The sequence below is a fragment of the Synchiropus splendidus genome, chromosome 6, assembly GCF_027744825.2.
Source record: "Synchiropus splendidus isolate RoL2022-P1 chromosome 6, RoL_Sspl_1.0, whole genome shotgun sequence".
NCBI lineage: Eukaryota > Metazoa > Chordata > Actinopteri > Syngnathiformes > Callionymidae > Synchiropus > Synchiropus splendidus.
Genome location: NC_071339.1, coordinates 775,907 through 795,331, shown reverse-complemented (window position 1 = coordinate 795,331; position 19,425 = coordinate 775,907). Strand labels below are relative to the sequence as shown.

The following is a 19,425-nucleotide window of genomic DNA, read 5'->3' as shown; positions in this document are numbered from 1 at the left end:
TTTCAGGTGCTTTTATTTTGTTATTTCCTGCTTTCCTGTGTGTTGTTTCCGTTTCCTTCGTTCCTGATCAAACTCCGCTGATTTCTACACCTTGTGTTGCCAGAAGGTTGCTCCGCGTCCACCGGTAAACTTCCCCTCGAGGCTTAGTTCCATCACGTTGCTTGATATCTGTCCATTTTGCCTGCCTTTTCTGCCGCTTCCTTGGTTTCTTCCTAGTTTATTTTCTATCCTTTTCGAGCAGTGTTTGTGCTTCGTGTGAGAGTTTTGTTTTCTCTTGTCCTGTGTGTGTTTTTCGTTGTTTGGGCCTCGTGAGTTTATCAGAGTGTGTTTTTGGTTGTCCCCATTATTTAGACTTGACCTTCATTCCGCCTCTTTCCTGTTTCAGGTTTTTCCTTCGCTCCACATTTCCAATAGTGCTGGTGACCCTGGCGGTCAGGTTGACTGCGTCATGCCTTATGTTCTGGACGTTCAGTGGCATAGTGAGCCTGTGGTGTTGCCGTAGTTTGCCAGAGTTCAACAAAACACAGCTACACTTGACAGCTAACAACAACTCTTTAATCCATTCCATACGGCCATATAGCGTTTGCCTGTTAGTACGTGTTTGTGTTGTGTACCTGTGTATTTTATTTTTTGAATCTCATTGCTTTGATTTCGTTTGCTAATCCACGCACGTTAGCACAGTCGTGGGATTCTCCCTTAACGTTAGGAGCCTTTTGTGCGTAAATGCATGTGTATTGCACGGGACACTGACTTGTATGTCTAGTTTTACAGATGAACTCATAAAGATTTTTGTCCAAACATTTGTAGAGTATATGTTTGAGAGTTGGTGGTTGTTTTCGAGTTCCTTGGCTGTGCCTTGAGTTTCACCTCACTAAGCCTGTCACCGACGCAGTAATGTGTAGGTGATGTAATGATGCGTGTGTGTGTGTGTCTTCACTCCGTCCAGGTGAGAACATGGCTGTGATATGGAAACGTACAGGGCTTCCTTTGACTGTTTCACCTGACTCGCTGGGTAAATGATCATGTATGACAGAGTCATTTATCTGAACCTACATGGTACAAGCTTGTGTTGACTCACATCACTCACATATCACCAGCACTCATTACAGTAAAGCTTTGATTCAGTGGGTAAGCACTGTATATTTTGCACAGAGTTTCATTATGCTTGCCTGCTTATTACCAGTAGTAATTACCAAGTAATGCAACTTTGTTACCATCTAGTTACCGAGTGAATAACTCAAGTTACATATGTGTTACATCATCTTTTTTGTCTTTTTTTCTGCTGGATTTGGCTTTCTTTTGGCTACATGTCTCAACGTTCAAGGCTCACACAGTTAGATTGTCACATTACACCAGTGACAGAGAGCTGTTTCTGTCATTTTCCATCTTGGAATTGAACAAGTGAATTCATCCATCCATCCCTTAATGTCTGTGTTAGGGTGGTTCACACTGCAGGTTCTGTCTCCAGACGAAGCTCTCTCAGCTCAGAAGTCCCAGAGTTGAACACAAGCCAGTCGGGTTTTGGCCGTGGACTTGATCCCGGCTGGAGACCTGCACCTCATCTCAGGAAACTCTCCACGGGGGGTGAGTTTCTGGCCTCAGGTGACTCGACACTAGACGCTGGAAACTAGGTGTCCAGCGTGACTCCACAGCAACATGATGGATGGCGGGCAGTGAAGGGTCTGATGGCTGTCTGGGCGCACGACATGGTTCAGACTCCCAGAACACTGAGGTGAGCAGCTTCAGCTGCAGGAGACTGGTGCTGGGGAACAGGAGCGCAGAGGTCCAGGACTGGAGGTGTGTGCGGGGGGCGCCAAATATTCCTCCCATTGGAAAGCAATGATTTAGTTTAGTGAAGGACTGTTTCAAGTTTGGAACTGATCTGCGGTTTCCTCCTGTTAGCAGCGTCACACATCAGCACTGTATTGAACCAATAGGAATCAATCCATCTGAGCCTCCTGCTGGTTTGTCGCCAGACCGTCCTGCTGCAGTATGAACCACCTGTCTCCGACTGAACTCCTCAGCCCACTGACCCAGTTCAGGAAGGTGATGTGAATGTCAGCTCACTGGAACGTGATGAGACCATGTGGGTGTCGGGTCCTCTGATCCTGGACCCTGTTTGGGAGAAGCGAGACAGAATCCCGGGCCAGCGTGTGCCGACAGGGTCTCCGGGGAGAACAGGAGGGATCTAATGAGCCACTGAGGCTGTCGCAGTGACGGATGTAGACGTCGCTGGGACCCGACCAACAGACAGCAGGAGCTGGAGCTCCACGCTGCCCAGAACATTTCCCTCTTTTCAAGAGGAGGCTGCAGCAGACGGTGAATGGGGGGAAGGCGTTTCATGTTGGACGGAGCAGCAGAATGATTCGTCCTGAGAGAGGGGGGCCGGCCCTTGGCTGAATGGCTGTCACCTTTCAGCTGATGCTTCTCTGCCACTCACTGCAACTGACTCAAGCAACTCAGTCACCACCGGAGGAGGCCCAGTCTCCTGTGGAGGACCCCACTCTGGACCCCGCCTGCCAAAGCTGTCCAACCCCGGCGACACACCAACACGGCACCTGACCCTGAACTGTCAGACGTTGCATCGCAACTCACCACCTCAGTTGGTGTGAAACCACGTGGCGCCTCCTACCTCCCGACTGAGGAGCGCAGTTTAAGAGTGGACACCTCCTCTTCCTCCCTCAGTGGTCCTCAGTCTGGACACCATGAAGTTCACTTCCAGGAGGTGTTTCAGTACACGGCAGAATCACCTCAGTCACATCAAAGTCCAGGAGACTCTGATGTGAGAAGGAGAAGGTGCACCAGAGGTTCTCAACCCCACCTGTGATGCAGCTCCTCACAGACGAGGCTCGGCCGAGCTGACCACTCAGGGCTGGATGGACCTGGCTCTCTGACACTCATGCCACCAGTGGAGGAGACCGTGGAAGGTCACTCCTGCAGCACAGGACCCACCTTCCTCTGATGTTTCACGTCTCTGAGCAAAACTCTCGGAGCCTCACCTGCACCACTGTCAGCCACCTGGCGGCTGTGGGGACTGTTGCAATAGTTTATCACAGCAGAAACAATATATGTACAATTTGCATAATTCTGTACAGTCATCTCTTCATCGCTGTTTATTTTGGTGGGGAAGAGGCGGAGCTTCCCCTGCGGCTCAGGAAGTGCGTTGCTTCACTTTAATGATGAATCCAGGAGCTGGAAACATCCCCTTCTGGGTGAGAGCCAGACGACAAACCCAGTCACTACATGAGTCGAACCTCCCTCATCATTCCATGGCTCCAACGATCCTGCTTCATTAGACTGCCAAAAACGCTGCGAGGTGAGACGGATCCTGATTCAAGAGGACAGTCCCAGCAGCACCTGGCTGCCCCCGCGATCCTGGGCGGGGCCACACTCTCTCACCAGGCCTCGGCGCTGCAGAGCGACAGGCAGAGCAGCTCACACACCAAGGTTCAAGTCCCCCGGGATTCATCAAGCGCCCGCCCTCACAGGGGCTTCACCCTCCAGCGCCCACACAGCGGGGCGGCAAATTCCTCCTGCAGAAATGAGCTCAGTCAAACGGACAACAGGAAAAATGAACGGAGGAAGTGGGCTTGTTCTCAGAAAGGAACTTGTCCCAACACCTCATCATGAAGAAAAGACTGACAGGTTTATCACTACTGAGGACCAGAGGATCAGTTGGACAGGAGCAACGTCATCATGTGGTGACGCCTGAAACCCTGACTCATACGAGGAGAAGGAGAAAAACCTTTGTTCTGAATGATGAACTCCTGTGCAAGTACAGGGCTGCATCTTATTATTGTGGTTCTTGTTCTTATTCTTGTTATTAAATGAAATAGAAAATAACAAATAAAGCTTAGACAGCTCTATTAAATTGATGGACTGTAAAGGAACAAAGTGGAGACAAGATAATAACAACAATAATAATAATAACAATAATAACAATAACAATAATAATAATAATAATGATCGAAGCACTGGCAGCTCTATTAACTTGACCGTAGTGAGTCCATCTCTGCTGCAGAACAGACACTTGAGATCCAGGAGTGTCAGGAATGAAACTCCTATTTTCAGAAGGTTCAGGATAAAGGCATCCTACTTCACACCCATGACGTGAGAGAAAAATATGTTAATATATCATCATGACCTGCTTATTCAGGGGTAATGATCAGTAATGAAGGCGTTACTGGGCCTCTGGCCTCCACAGATCCAGTCTGGCTCGGTGGGAAGCAGGCAGAGGGCCTGGACCTGGGAGCTTATGAAGCAGCTGGAGACCAAGGAGGAGTGGACTCTGAGAGCTGGTGATCCAGGGCCCAGCTGTCGCTGGAGCGCTGGCTGAGGAGGGCTGCCTTCTGGGACGGCGCCCGCCTCATTGATAATGCCGTCCAGCAGTCAATGTTCACTGCAGCGGCGCCACAGCAGACCTGGCATGAAGCTCCTCCCTGGATGCTCTCATAAACAGATGTGAGCTGCTCACAGGTCTCAGCAGACGCACGCCTTTCTCTGCTCACCGCTCCTGGTTACGAGCATCTGGGTGTGGACACTTGTTTCAAGGCTCCAACAGTGCGACTCGGTTCTGCTCCGAATGAAGACCCTCGTGACCCTGTGAGATGACCTTGGCCTGACCTTGACTCTTCACATCCCTCTGCCCAGTTGCTGGGACCCGATGAGTTTTTTTTCTCCCTTCAATAGTCACTTGAGGTAGTTCCACCAACAACAGAAGGGGGCGCACCAGGGACCTCCTCCAAGTGCTTGGCTCAGAGGTTCTCCAGAACCGCAGCTGGACCAGAGAGAGCGCGTGCAACAGGTGGCGCCGTCAGCCTCAGAACTGATGCTCAATAATGGAGGCCAAAAACTCCACCGGTCCACCTGCTCTCTTCACTCAGTGGTGGGAAGCTGTAGCTGAAGTTTTGTTTCTGTGCTGGTCCATTGACACTTTCATCCAACCATAAACAAGATCATGGCATTTTCTTCACAGTAGCATTAGAAACATATGAATAAATATCGGCCTGTTACATGGTTTTGCAGCTCACTGTTTTGATGCTGGTGTCACGTCATGTCATGTCGAGGCAGTTACAGTGCTGAGCTGCTATTTTAACATGTGAAACGTCACATCATTGTTTCAGCCAACAGCGCCACCTACTGGGACATGAAAAGGTTGACACCGTTTCATGAAACCACAAGTTTTGGTAAAAAAAAAAAAAATTAAAATAAAAGCAATTAAATTTTTTTAGTTTATCTATTTAAAATATATTTAAGGCTATTTTTTACCCCAAATACTGTAATATATTTATCATAAGAACATTTCATCTTCAGTGTAATAACAATCATGGTGTGTTCTTTTATTAGTGATTTTTTCTGAAATAACTTTCTAACCGTTTTGTTTAGTGTTTAGTATTAATTCTGTTTTGTATTACGAATTATTCTTGCTCCATGTAGTTTGCAATGATGTTTCAGACCTTTCTAGAATAGAAATGGTGGTTATGTTACGACGTTTTGCACTGAAAAAACATGATAGAATTATGTTGTGTTTGGAAATATATATCTATATCTCATCATTGAAATATTGACGAGGCAACATTTCGTTTTAGAAATTTCACTGTGATTAAATTTTAGTTTTGTGCATTTGCCTTATATCAACCATGCGCTGTTTACATGTGTAATGCACAGTATGAATCATGATTTCAATTGAATTTTATATGATAAATAAATAACTTGATGACACAGAAGAAATCTAAATATATCCTCATTATGATTATTATTAATGATAATAACAAAGGAACGGCCGACTGCGTGTCTGCCTCCGCCCCACTGTACATGCTAACGGACGACTGCTTCCGTGCCGCGGCGCCACACGCGCCGAAGGCGATATCTGGCTGTAACAGTTGAACAGGCCAGTCACCATTGTGGGCTTGTGAGACCGGGGGCCCAGTCAGAGGGCCGCAGCCTCTCCGCGGCCCTCTGACTGTGTGTGAGTGAGCGAGTGGATGTGACCGGGCTAAGTGTGTGTGTGTCTGGTATCAGCGTGTCCTCGATCGCTGGCTCTGCATGGGCCACTTAAGCCCATTCTTCACTGACCCGTGCAGCCGGGGACACACCTGCGCGTGTGCACAACTACACACACGGGGTTCTGACGTGCAGTCCAGCGGAGGAGGGCCCGCCCGGGCCTCTCCTTCCGACTCCTCCCCGGGCGCCGCGGCGACTCTCCCTGGCCTGTCACGCAACCCTTGGCTCACACACACACAGCATGTCGTGCTCGGAGCCAGAGCTCAGCACCTTTGTCACGGCAGACGCGGCGAGGCATGATGACACTCACACACACTCACATGTGCATGTGAGGAGCCGTCGTCCCGCCACAAACCCCCTCCCCTCCTCCCAGCAGCGTGTCTGCTGGTGTGTGTGTGCGTGACTGTGGCGGGCTGAATGAGAACACTGACCCATTTTGAATGGGTTCCAGTGGAGACAGGGCTTCAGCGGCGGCGTGTTGAGCCGCTCCTGTGTCTGCTGCAGGTCAGAGGCCTGTCTTCATGATGCCACGGCAGGAACACACTCCCACATGATGGCTGCCAGTCCAGCAGACGCAGGAGAGCGTGAGCTCCACAGGTGAGGATGCTCCGCAGGAAGCAAGTGCTCCTCACCGTTCTCCATCAAACAACGTGCATTTCTCGCCTGGAAATGACACCCATGCGGTGACGGACCTCCTGTCGGAGCCGAGCCTCTTCAGAGAAGCGGCTCCCGCCATGACAGTTTCACCTGAGCCTCCAGTGTCTGCTGATCTCAGACCAGTCTGTCATTCTTACTCTCACCTCCTCACACAGCCGCTGTCACTCCCCAGCCTGAAAACCATCAAAACCCATCATAACATCTGCAGGTGCTCCAGGGAGCTTCCAGCTGTGTCAACAGACGAGTGTAAACCGGACTAAGCGAGTGCAAACCTCCATCCAACTGATCACTTCCCCGTCCACGCTGTCTATTTTCATGACAACAACCTGTGATGGGTCCATGAGGCATCCTGAAACAGTGTTGCAGGGTTTATGAAACGTTGTTCTCATCTTCCACCAGATGGAGCTCTTGCTCTAGAAATGATGTGAGGTTTCTTTGGATGAGTGGTTGAAGTCCAAACATTATACAGCTGACAGCGCCACCTGGTGGGCTCTGAGAATCAGGACACTGTGTCATGAAGCCTCATCTAGCCTTCACTACTGTGTCATGAAGCCTCATCTACCCTTCACTACTGAGTCATGAAGCCTCATCTGCCCTTCACTACTGAGTCATGAAGCCTCATCTACCCTTCACTACTGAGTCATGAAGCCTCATCGACCCATCAGTAGAAAAGCAAAAACCAAACAAAGCAACATCCCCAGTGCAATGAGCCCTGTGAGGCAGCAGGTGGAAGCAGAGCTCAGAGCTCAGGGAAGTGGAAGCCACGTAGCAGCAGTGGAAACTTGATTCCTTGCAGTGATTTGATGATGGTGTATCGCATTATTTCAAGCCGGGTGTTCTGTGTTGTACTCATGTTGTTACGCGGGGGCGTCACATGCCCAGCAACAGAGCAGACGTCACACAAATGAGTGTGGAGATCTGAAGCTCCAGCCAGGATCTGAACAACCTGAGACTGGACCGAGCCCAAACACACACAGGCGCAGCAGGGGAGGAGAGGGCGCCCGTCCCGGCCTGTCTCAGGTCCCAGCCTGCCACTGGCCCCGCAGCCGAGGGTGACGCGGAGACTGGAGTCAGAGTTAGACGGAGATGTTTCCATCCACGCGCAGATGAGGAGCGTCTTTCATGGCTCCACTTGGAGCCGCGGTATTTACTTATTTTAAGTGGAGCAATTAACGCCAAGTGTGAGGACGTCTCATTAGCATACAGTGTTTATTCACCAAACACTGAGAGTCTTATCCTGCTGACTGAGGTCCCTGAAGACTCCCTTCCTCGTCTCCCACGGGGGCTTCACTCCATTGTTCCCAAGTTTGCTGTGTTTATTTTGCTCTTAATGACTTCATTTTGTCATTTTTAATTGGGACAGTGGAGACGCTGCGCTTCCACCGAGAGAGAGAGAGCGGGGCCCTCATTTGGCCTGAAATGCTTCTGGGGGCCAGTTAAACCTGGGGCCGGACGGCTGGTCTGGTGCAGCCAGGGAGAGTGGGAGCTTCCTGTAGGAGCGACCGCTGACTCAGACTCTCTGAGGAGACTCCACTTTTCACCAAACTGTCCAGGAAACACCAGCCACAAGATGTTCTCAGCAACACCAGCATGAGCTCAAGGACACGTGGACAAAGTCCTGAACCAAACCACAAACTCCCCGCCACCTCAACAAGCTTCTCAAATATAACACAGAGACAAAGTTTAAATTGAGGACAGGAGATAACGTACTGTGCACAATATGCCGCCAAACACAATCTCTAAAGCCTTCAATAAGGCCATGGAAAACAAGCATTTTAGGAGAGAGAATTGTGACAAGGTTTTTCACCACACAAGACAAAGGACTGACAGTTTGGATCATGATCTGGAGAATAGACTCTGACTCCATGGTCATTTCTTCACCTGATGGTTTCTCATGTTTCTCCAGCAGCATCTAGGAACTGTGTCCAGACTGCTCCATAGTTCAACTGTTCAGAGACATGAGACACAGCAGACAGACAGACAGACGGCTCCATTGAAGCCCTAAATAAAGCTGGCAGAGCAGCCTGTCAGACACCAGCGGCTTCTACCAGAGACCTGAAACATTGAGTTGCTCATCTCTGCACTGCAGACTTCACTCTTCTATTGATGCTGGAGACAAACTCCACTCCTGAGTTCCATCATCCAACAGAGAGACTCTAGTGTCCGACACATGGAGGAGAGGAACGTGGATTCATCCTGATCACTATCGCTGAAGTGACAACATTTATCACGATCACCTTTGTGGTCCATCTCGCCCATTCCTAGTTCAAATCTTCAATAACTTGTTCACTAGTCAATAAAAACCATTTGAATTCCACTGAATGGACAAAAAACAATCGAAGTCTTGCGTTGACACGCAGCCAATTCAAGTAGACCATGAACGACCCGCGTGAGTCCTGACAGTGCTCTGACACCGCAGGCGGCCCAGAGAGTCAGACCTCCCTTGGTGAACTCAGGCCTCCACCAAAACATCCGGCTGCTGGAGTCCAGGCCCAATCTTCAACCAGCCGCAAACGGAACTCAAACCGTGGGAGCATTTCCCAGCCTTCAAAGAGAGTCTCTGGCACGGTGGCGGCTCCGGACACATGAGGTGAAGCTGGATCATTGACACTCTGTCACCCGGGTGAAAAACGCTGCTCTAGAGACTCACCAGCCACGTCTCACACCACAGTAAATGTTTTCAGTCGTGTCCTTTTGACAGAAGAGTTGCTGCACTTTTCTATTTGTGGCCTTCTTGAAGAGGGATATTGAAACGTGAATTCAAGTGATATAAAGTTGACGTTTTCACATCATGTGCACAGAAGGTCTCATCATTTTGAGGACAAATTCACTCCATGTGATGGTATCGGTGCTCGGCAGCACCAACCCTGACGGGAGCCTCCCAACTGAAAAGAGCTTGTGGAGGAGTTGTATTCCCCACACACCTGGCAACAATGAGCCCTGGGCTTCACTGAACCGTTTCATCCTCTATTGCTTGAAAGAACCAGCGAGAAGAAAGAGCATCCGACAGAGGCGTGGCCGCGTCAGCAGGATCAACTCACCGATGCAGGCGTCTCGATGCTCCTCGAAGCCGGCGGAACACACACACCTGCCGATGGGCACTAGCCACTCGCCCTCAGCGCTGCAGTACATCTTTGGAGTGTCCCTCTCCTCAGCATGATCCACACACTGACCTCTGACCTCCACCAGGGATGATGAGTCAGCACCAGTTACTACATCAGTGAAGACAGCCAGGTTTCTGCTTACGCCTACGCAACGTTTGTAGTAGACTCTCACCGAGATGAGAGCGATGCAGGCACCAATGTCCTGGAAGGCCAAATAGAAGCCACGTCTGTTTAGAGGACCCACTCCTCGTACCTGCGAACACAGCAAACCGTCTGGGTTAGTGTCGCCGCGGCAAGTCACGGATGCCAGGCCGCGGGAACCTTCGGGACATTTCCATTTGTCACGAATGAGCTGGATATAGGATGCGACAGAAGACTCACCTTTGGTTCTCTCTCGACAGATTTATTCTCCTCGTGTGTGTGTGTGTGTGAATTGTTCCACCACCGAGCACTCTTTGTTGTTTGGGCCTGGTTAGTTTTGTTTCCGAGTGTGTTCTCGTTGTCCCTGTTAGTCAGGTTTGAATTCACCTGCTATTCTGTTTTCAGGTTTGAGCCTTTCCCTATGCTATGTTTGTCTTCCTCGCTCCACTTCTGGTGTCGACTCTTTGGTTCTTCGTTCCTGTTCGTGTGTTATTTATTGTGGTTTCTGTATTAAAACTCATCGTCAGATTTACTCTTGTTGTTCTGAGTCTTCAGTATATTGGCAACAATTCAGCACTTGGGTCTGACTCCTCGAAACAACATGACATACAAGTAACATCCGACTATATCAGATTGGTCGCAAGTCCAATGCCATTCAAAACGGCCGAGGCGAGGGTCATAGGTGCTACTGTAGTGGTAGATGGCTGTGTGAGAGTGAGATGCTGGGAGACTGTGCTGCCGTAACACGTGTTGCCCGGCTGCTACCTGCTGCGCTGCCAGACACTGAATAAAAAAAGAAAAAAAGCATCTGCTGGCCGTGGTCATAAGTACAGGTGGACGTAAGTCGAGCAGGTCGTACGTCAGATGTTACTTGTGTAGGTCACAAACAACCCGATGACAAACATTGTATTTTGCAGATGTGGTAAAAAACACCACCAGATCCTTCATTTCAATTTTCTCTGCCTCATTAAAAGCTACTGTATCCGTCTCATGTGACATCATCATCCCGCGCCAGGTCGGACTCGTTCGCTAGTCCCACAGCGGTGGAAGGCAACAGTGACATGTAGGATCCGAGAGAGAGCGCCACCTGGACGCACCGTCAGACGCCTGCTCCCACCAGAGTCTCTGATGATCATAATGCTAAGTAGGGACGCTGAAGCGTTTGAAAAGGTCCGGAGTGGAAACTTTCATCAATGCAGTGCTCTCTGTCTCGGAGTCCTGCGACAAGCGGCCAGTTCGTAACTACTTCACAGCAAAGTCTCCAGAGACTCATCAAACAGCAACATCTCAAGTCAAATTCAGTCGTCCTTTTGACAGAATAGTATTTTTTTTTCTATTTTAATTTGGGTGACAGGGATGAAATGCCCAGGATTCTGCGGAGCAAACATGAGAGCTTGCTGGAGTGAGGAGACGTCCCATCACTTGAGATGCATGTGGGGACCAGTGCTTGTGCCCAGTGTGGCAGTTCTGCTGAGAGCTGTCACACTCGTGATGGCATCCCCTGACTAACACACAAGTGAGACGTCTGCCAGCGTGCGTTTCTCTCTGTGAGCCTGCAGCTCAACACTGAGTCCTGGCTGGACGCGGCCCTGGTCCCAGCACAGACGTGAACCTTGACTTCATCACTGTGAGGATGAAGCCGAGCGCGGGCTGAAATACGAGCGGACGCAAGTCTCCAGAGCGGCGTGCTGCGGCCGCGTCCTGTGGAGGTGGACGTGCTCGCACTTGGCATCAGCCAGACCCCAGCAGCTCGTACCTCTGTGTTGAGCTTGAGCCGCCGGACTCCCAGGTCCACACCCGTGAAGCTCTCATCAGCTGCTATGGTGTCAATCTTTATGAACTGGTTCTCGCGTATGGTGGTGCCCACAGCGCGGTCAGACTCGTAGTAGTACAGGTTAAAGGTTTCCTGCGGAGAGGAGAAAAGAGGGTTAAAGCAGAGCAACTTCTCTGGAACATCTCGCCATCTTCAGGTTACTGCTGTCACAGCTCAGACTCCTACACTGGCGCTCTTTGTTCACACCTGCTCGCTGTGGTGCGGATCACATTGCTGCCCCTCCACCAGGTGGGAAGCTACAGTGGAGGGCACAGTGAGCGTGCTCCACAGCGTGAGCCACTCGGCGCGAAGCTCCGCCTCTCAGCGGGAGAGCTCCGGCCTTTACACGTGTGTAGTGGGGGATGCCAATATTAGCCACTGCTAGCTCCGACTCCGACTTGGCTTTCAGAACCTCCGAGGAGCAGACGCTCATCCAGAGTCACGGCTGCTTGCTGGAGATGTTTGGAAAACCAATGATGATTTGGAAATATCTGGAAATATTGTCTCCTCTGTCCTCTACAGCCAGACCATACAGACGCTAGAAAGAAACATGAGGAAGGTTGAAATTTACTGGTGAATTATTTACATTTGAGGCATTGTTTTATTGTAGCTCATTGTTCAATAAAGTTTGACATTTTCAATGACAGCAAAATCTTCAATTGAGCTGTTTGAATGATTGTGATTATGACACGAATCAAAATAACTGCGGTTATAATTTTGGCCACAGTCGTCCAACCCTGCTGCAACGTGACGGCAAGAAGGATCTGAGGCAGAAGCTCCTCGTCTGCAGCCGCAAACTCAGTCTGATAACTGTTGGAGGCAGTTGGGAAAACAAGTGGCCCTTCTGCGTGGCGCTGGGTCCGCGCTAGTGTGTCGCGCCTCCCTGCTTCAAAGATACAGTCGCATCACTTTACGATCTCCTCAGGCCGTGAGCCCAGCCAGGTCAGGTGTCATGATGAGGGAGGTCCGGCCCAGCGGTGGCTCACGCACACCTGTACCTCTCAGACTCCGCCCCCATCCAAACCTCCGCCAGGCTCCGCCCCCGTGAGGAGCTCCGGAACTAAACAACCAACCTCATGAACAGGACGGACTGATTTTAGCATCAGTTTTTATTGATCATCTACATGTGTTTATGTTTTTTGTCCTTGAAAAACTCAGGACAAAACTCCTTATTTCTGTGATGTCGTTCCAGAACCATAAATTATCGCAACTTTCACGGCATTAAAAAAAAAAGTCACGTCAAAAAAGTCCAAAATGCTCGAGGGACTGATTTGTAAATGCGTCACTTGAAATCAGCTTGTAAGACTTGGTCCTCAGACTCGGCCGACATGCACCACCAGCGTTCCGACAGGCTGAGGTCCTCATGTCAGTTCGGCCTGTGAAGCAGGAGCCTGAAGGTGGGCGCCACGTACCTTGCAGGTGCCCAGCACGCCAGGCATGCTGTTGCAGTCTCTGAGCGTGAACTTGACCTCGATGTAGATCCTGCGGGCTCCCTCTCGAGCGATCCAGCTGGTCCTCAGCCAGTTGTTCTGACTGGGGCTCATCACGTTGCACACCTGCCAGGAACACCAGTCACAGCTGCCGTTACAAGGCCTCCAACACAGCAGTCATGTGGGTCCAGTCCAAGTGCAGGTCAAACGTTTTCAGTACAGCGGGAAAATTCATCATTTGATTCCAATTTGTTTGCTTTCAAGTTGCATTGATGAATTCAAGTTTTTTTCAGATATGACACTTTTTTCATTTGAAACGTGACCACAGACTCACAGCGTGGCATCATTGACTTCCTTTATATGGAGTTTGATGGCAAGCTGCAGCTTAAACAGCGTGTAGATGGAGCATGTTGTTAAGAGCATAGGACACGCCCCCATTTCTGTGCCATCAGTTTTGAACTCCAACTTGAAGTTTCAAATCTGAAAAAAACCTTTGAATTCATAAATACAATTTGAAACCGAAAAAAAATCTTAACCTCTACTCCTCTACCTGCTTTTCATGCTGTATAGAAAACCTTTTAAAATACTATGCAAATCTATTTTTTTGTATACAACCCTTAACAACAGGCCATTAAAACATCATTTTCGGAATGGATTTTTTTTTAATCCAATTTTTTTTTCAATTCAGTTTTTTCTGTATTCAAATCTTGACAGCAGAGATATCCCTCCCTACAACACTATCATGGCAAATCTTTAGAGCAGGGGTCACCAACACGGGGCTCGTGGGTCGGTAGTAATAATAATAATAATGATTAAAATTTTCATGTAATAGCTATCTTATGATTGAGTTTTTTTCTTTTTGTGACACCATTATTGTGCAAACTCAGCAGTGAGACAGTAATTGAGAGGAGTGTCATCCGTCGTTGACGGTGATTTCCGAAGTGCTGAAGCGATGGTGGGGTCGCACAGGTTGTTGACCTGGCAGTAGCTCACGGCTGCTGAACGCTTGGTGATTTACAGCTTCACACTTTCTATCACTGATGAATCTCAGCTCAGCAGCAGTCAGTTCTGACCACTTCACATCCAATACACGTTTAAAAACGTGTCCTATTGGGAGGTCATTCCAGCAGCTCTGGGAGCCCCGGCCGACTGCACGTGTTTGACTGTTTACTTCTTCAGTCAGTCAGTCAGTCAGTTCTCCATGTAAAGCCTCCACATTGTCCTCCTGAGCTCCATCTTTATCGAAACACAACAAAGGCCACATCAAATAATCCTGGACTCCTCCGCTTCAGACGACAGAAAATCCACAGTTGCACAGATGAAAGTGGTCATAATGAAGAGTGATGCGAGCGGGAGCGGGTACACACCTGGTACGTGTGGATGGCAGTGAAGTACTCGTCCATCTCATTGATGGCGTCCCACTGGGCAGAGAGGAGGAAAGAGAGAAGCATCCTTAATGTTCTTTCAAATTCAAATCCAGCAGATCATTGCACTCTTGTCTCCCACTTGTCTCCCGCCGCCCTCATCATCATATTATCACGCCGCGTGCTCGGACTTCACGTGCAACGTCAGGGAGCGTCAGGGACAGCGCCCTTTCATCTCTCGCCACTTCCATCCGCCGTCACCAGCCCTGGACGGACTCGCCGTGAAAGAGCTCCAGTGGTGAGACGCTGTGTGGCGTCGCTGCTTCACAAATTGAAACGGGACACACAAAGTGCTCTATTGACTGAACCAGGCGACGAGCCCTCATACACGGCAGCCGACTCCATGGTAGTTTGGAACTGAGCCGCTGCTGCTGAACCTTCTCTGGTGGTGTGCGTGTGGACCAGGTCCAGACCCCGGGACTGTCCTGTGCGCCGAACGTGTCGAGCCACTGGAGTCTCCTTCGAACTGTGGCCCGGAGAGAAACCCTCACTCTGCTCTGCTGCGGAGTCTGGAGCTCTCCAGTTACAAACCAATCAATTGCTATCGACTGGTCCGTGTTTCTTATCACCGCCGTCGAGGTGAAGCGGTGAGAACATGTTGTTTTACACTGTGGAAGCAGTCTGGCAAACACCCACAAATCCAAGTGTCTCCCAGTGTCTCCCTGCAGCTAAAAACAAGGGCTGGACTTTGTGCCGCAGAGCAGCTGAGCCATGTTTGTGAATGAAATGACAGACACGGATGATATTCTCCAGTTCCAGCGAGTGAACTGGGGGGTGGGAAGAAGTGCTGGGTTCGTTCCTTGTATACAGAAATATTCAACAGAAGGTTTCCTTTCTATCCCCGTCCACAAAACACGCTGTGATTCTGACCCGTTTGAGGCAAAGGTTCAGCCAAACACAGCTGGTAGCCACTCGACCCTCCATCTTCCAACTGGCTTCACCTGACGCTCTTCATCTTCTGGTGAGAAGAACAGGCTTCCATGCTCACCGGCTCCATGAGACCTCTTTTTATTTTTCTTTCGTCTTTTTCATCATCCTCTTTGTCCTCTTGTTCTTCTTTTGCCTTTTCTTTTTTCATCTCCTCTCTCTGTGGGCTTCTCCCTTCAGTGGTGGCCACAGTGGATCCTCCTCCTCCACCTCCCCCTGTCCTCTGCTTCCTCTTCTCTCAAACCTACAGACCTCATGTTCTCCACCTCCATCGCTCTCCTCTGTGGCCTTCCTCTCCACCTTCTGCCTGGCAGTTCCAACATCTCAGCATCTTCATCTACCAATGTACTGTCTCTCTCTCTCTCTCTCTCTCTCTCCTCTGTCCATGTCCAAACCATCTCCATCCAGCCTCTCTGACTTGGTCTCCTAAACACCTGAGCACATGTGCTGTCCCTCTGATCCTATCATCATCCTGCTCTCACTCCCAGAGAGAAGCTCAGCATCTTCATCTCTGCTACCTCCAGCTTGGCCTCCCGTCTTCATTTAACCATTATGAAAAGAACTGTCATTCTTTCTTGACTTCAGCAGGCACCAGTTTGTCAACTCACCTGTTCGACTGCCCACCAAACAAGGGAAAACACCAAGTGACAGTGTAGTGAAAGCATTTGATCTGCTATAGTTTGGAGCACAGTTGAACGGTTTAACTGCAGACGCTTCACTGTGGCGTGAGGAGCGCGTTGCAGATGTTCCAGCTCACACAGATCTACTGAGGCAAAATTCATTTTTCTTCTCATGAGATGCAACCAACATCTCAGAGAGTCTTTTCTGACTTTTGCAAAGAGAAGCAAAAGAAGCTGCAGAGAGGCTACGACGTGTCAGTTAAGAGAGCCAGTTGTGTTGGAGAGTAAAGTTTGGAATTTCAACGCTCCCTGCGCCTCGGCGCCTGCTCCGGATTTCACTGAGCGAGCACATGGCCACGCCCTCGGTGTCCCCTTCACCCTGCGGCGGCTCCTCCAGCCTTGCAACACGCTCCATAATGGAGTGCAGCATTAAGACAGACAGAATCTGTCGTCCCATCTGGGCAACAGCGTTGGAACCACTGCAGGACGACTGCTCTCCACCAGAGCAGATCTTTCTGCTCAGGAAGCAGCTTCTGCCTCGCCTCCACTAGTCCTTCATCGCTGCTTCAGAATCTTGCTGACCCGGCCAACACCTTGCTCAGGAAGCTACGCTCCGTCATCTAGCGCAGTGGTGCGAGCTCTCCCAGAGGGCCGCGAGACGCTCAGTGTCAGTGTTTTAACACAGTGGTCACCAAGCCCTGGGGACCGGTTCCAGTCCGTGGATCAATCAGTCTTGGGCCGCACGAGATATAATTATTTCCGTTTTGTGTATTATCTGAGCCTGAAGGATCTTTTATTTTGAAGCACGTTTTATTTTGAAGAAGGACCGGATTCTCTCAGTTAAGCCTTGGTCACTGGAGAGCCACGATGTAACCCTAAAGCTCACAAAATGAGTAGGAAACAGCCGCGTCTTGGCTCAGTGAAGGGACAGGAGACGACTTCCAAGAAGAAGAGCGTTTCAAACAAACAATGCCAGGGGTCGCACTTGGCTAATATTCCGGTGCGCTCTGTCATCCGGACATGACGGTACACCATTTGTTTGTTCTTACTGTTTAGTGAGTGTTGTGAATGACGACGCTGTTTTCACTGTCCTTTGAATGACAGCTGTGGATCATTGTAACTATTCAGCACGAAGCCTCGTGCCTTCTGACTTCATGCTCAACGCCGCTGATGGCAAGCGACCTGATGTAAAACAAGTGTGTGAGTCGTGGGTCCCAGTGCCCTCACCGCAGCGTGGTCATGTGACAAGGGGAGGAGGTGGTGACCCTCCATGACGGGTGGAACTGGACGTCTCCAGCGACTGGTGTTGGGTGTGGCGCTGCAGGCCTAATCTGCCTCAGCGCTGGAATAGCACGTCGACCCCTGGACGATCCCACCTGAGCACCCCCCATCCCCACACACACGTCCTCCTGGAGGAGCCACCAGCCCAAACCAGGCCCGTAATGAAGAGGTGCTCCCACCCTCCTCTCTTCTGGTGATCCTCTCATTGAACGTGCCCTTGAACCAGATAAGACCCGCAATAATTAGCCAAGTTTACAACCTCATTATTCCACTCTCCCCGCCCCCACTCACAACTTTAACCCCGCGGCTTGTTTGGAAAACCTGCTCTCCAGGAGCCACGGACGGCTGGAGGCAGCCTCAGAGATGAACACTGTCTCTGCTCGGAGGAGAAAAAGCAGCGAGTCAGTCGAACAGAATCCTCTTCAGGGAGCCGGCGCTGCGTCCATCAGGAGAGAGAGACCTGCAGCTGAGTGCAGGGCGTCAGAGGCTGGACCAGGGGACAACTGGTGGACCAGCTGGGAGAAGTGAGGGACCAAGGATGAGCTCAAGCACTGGCCGTGAGTCCATCACACATAGAAGGAGATTCACTCCACGCAGTCTCCACAGAAAAGTGGCGGAAGAAAACCTAATCCAAAACTGTGTACCATAATTTCCGGACTATCGAGTGCAGCAGAATATTAGCCCCACCCACTGACTGTGAGAAGGAAGCCAGATCTTGTTCCTCCATGAGCCTCAGGTGCAGTGGTGCTGTCTGAACTGTGGACAGCTCAGTGGTGCAGCGGCTTAAAAACACTTCTCTAAAGTCTAGTTTGGAAAACGGGCTCCAGCATGGAGAGGGAGGAAATAGCTGCGTCACACGGAGCGTCTGGATCGCTCCACGCTGCTCTCACAACAGACCAGGTGCAGCTCTCCAGCCGGGATCAAGACTCGCTTGTGTTCACGTCTCAGGCTTTTGAGCCCAACGCACTTGGTCTGGAGACAGAGTCTCACATCTTTGCTTCACATTAAAGCCCTCAGAATGTGCTGTTTTCACCCACGTGCCCAAAGTCCCGACACCACTGCTGGTCTCAGCGGCTGCTTCTGGATTCCTGACCTCCAGGAGATCCACTCTGTTGACAGAGCTGTGGACACGCCGGCGAAAACAGTGCATTTTGAGGGCTTTAAGAGTCAATAAGAAGCCTCTGATTTCATCTGATTTCAGCCTGTAAAAATCCATACACCAGCCATGCTGTTGTATCAGCTGCAGGGCTCAGACCGTGAGAGAAAAGTAGCGGCTTATCGTCCGGAAATTACAGTATCAACGGTGCAGTAGCCACCTGCATCCAACAATAGCTCACTGCTGCACAAGAACATGGTGTTTTGTATCAGAATATTGGGGAGACAGGTTCACTGAGGTCCTGGGGTTAAGCATCATATAGACAAAGTAATGTGTGACCTATGACCTACATCAAGGCTACCCACATGCTCACGTAGAACAGCTATTTGCTTCAGAACAGAATAAAGTCAGCCTCCGGTCAGCAACAACAACTTGCAAGATCGATTCCCCTACAGCTCGTCGCCCCCACACCTCAAACCAGGGGCAGGCGACTGGCTTTCCTAAAACTGTGACCAGCGTGGGCGCCATCACGCCAAAAGAGAGGGGGCGAAACATGACGGAAAAAAAACAAAATGGAAATATGGGTGAAGAGGGGGAGAGCAGGAAGGAAACAGGTTTGGAAGCCGTTGCAAACAGATGGGTGTTGGAGTCAGCCGATCCTGAGCTCACGGAAGGTGTAGGCGGAGGGAGGGAGGGAGGGACCCAGGAGCAGCCAGAGAAAAGATCAGGCCTGCACGTCTCCTCAGCTTCCATTATTTCACTCATTCTATCCCTGGATTATACCTGGACTGAGAAGTTTCACTTCATTAGCTGTGATCACAGACGCTGTTTAGACAGGCAAATAGCTTGTTTGATGCAGCTGAACCGCCTGAGAGTCGGCAAATTGAAATCAATACCCACTGCATCGAGATGTTCTGAAGGCGCGTCCA

General features: G+C 50.2%; 1 protein-coding gene across 3 annotated transcripts in view; it reads right to left on the bottom strand.

Moving 5' to 3' along the window:
• Positions 1-19,425, bottom strand: part of epha8 (eph receptor A8) — a 74,466-nt gene that overhangs the window by 31,362 nt on the left and 23,679 nt on the right. For 2 of the 3 annotated variants that reach the window (XM_053867294.1, XM_053867295.1), the window contains exons 3-6: positions 14,516-14,569; positions 13,131-13,274; positions 11,662-11,811; positions 9,702-10,017 (exon numbers count right to left, since the gene is read on the bottom strand). In XM_053867294.1, the coding sequence (XP_053723269.1) occupies positions 9,702-10,017; positions 11,662-11,811; positions 13,131-13,274; positions 14,516-14,569 (664 nt within the window). The remainder of the gene's footprint in view (positions 1-9,701; positions 10,018-11,661; positions 11,812-13,130; positions 13,275-14,515; positions 14,570-19,425) is intronic. The other variant, XM_053867296.1, reaches the window with a different exon arrangement.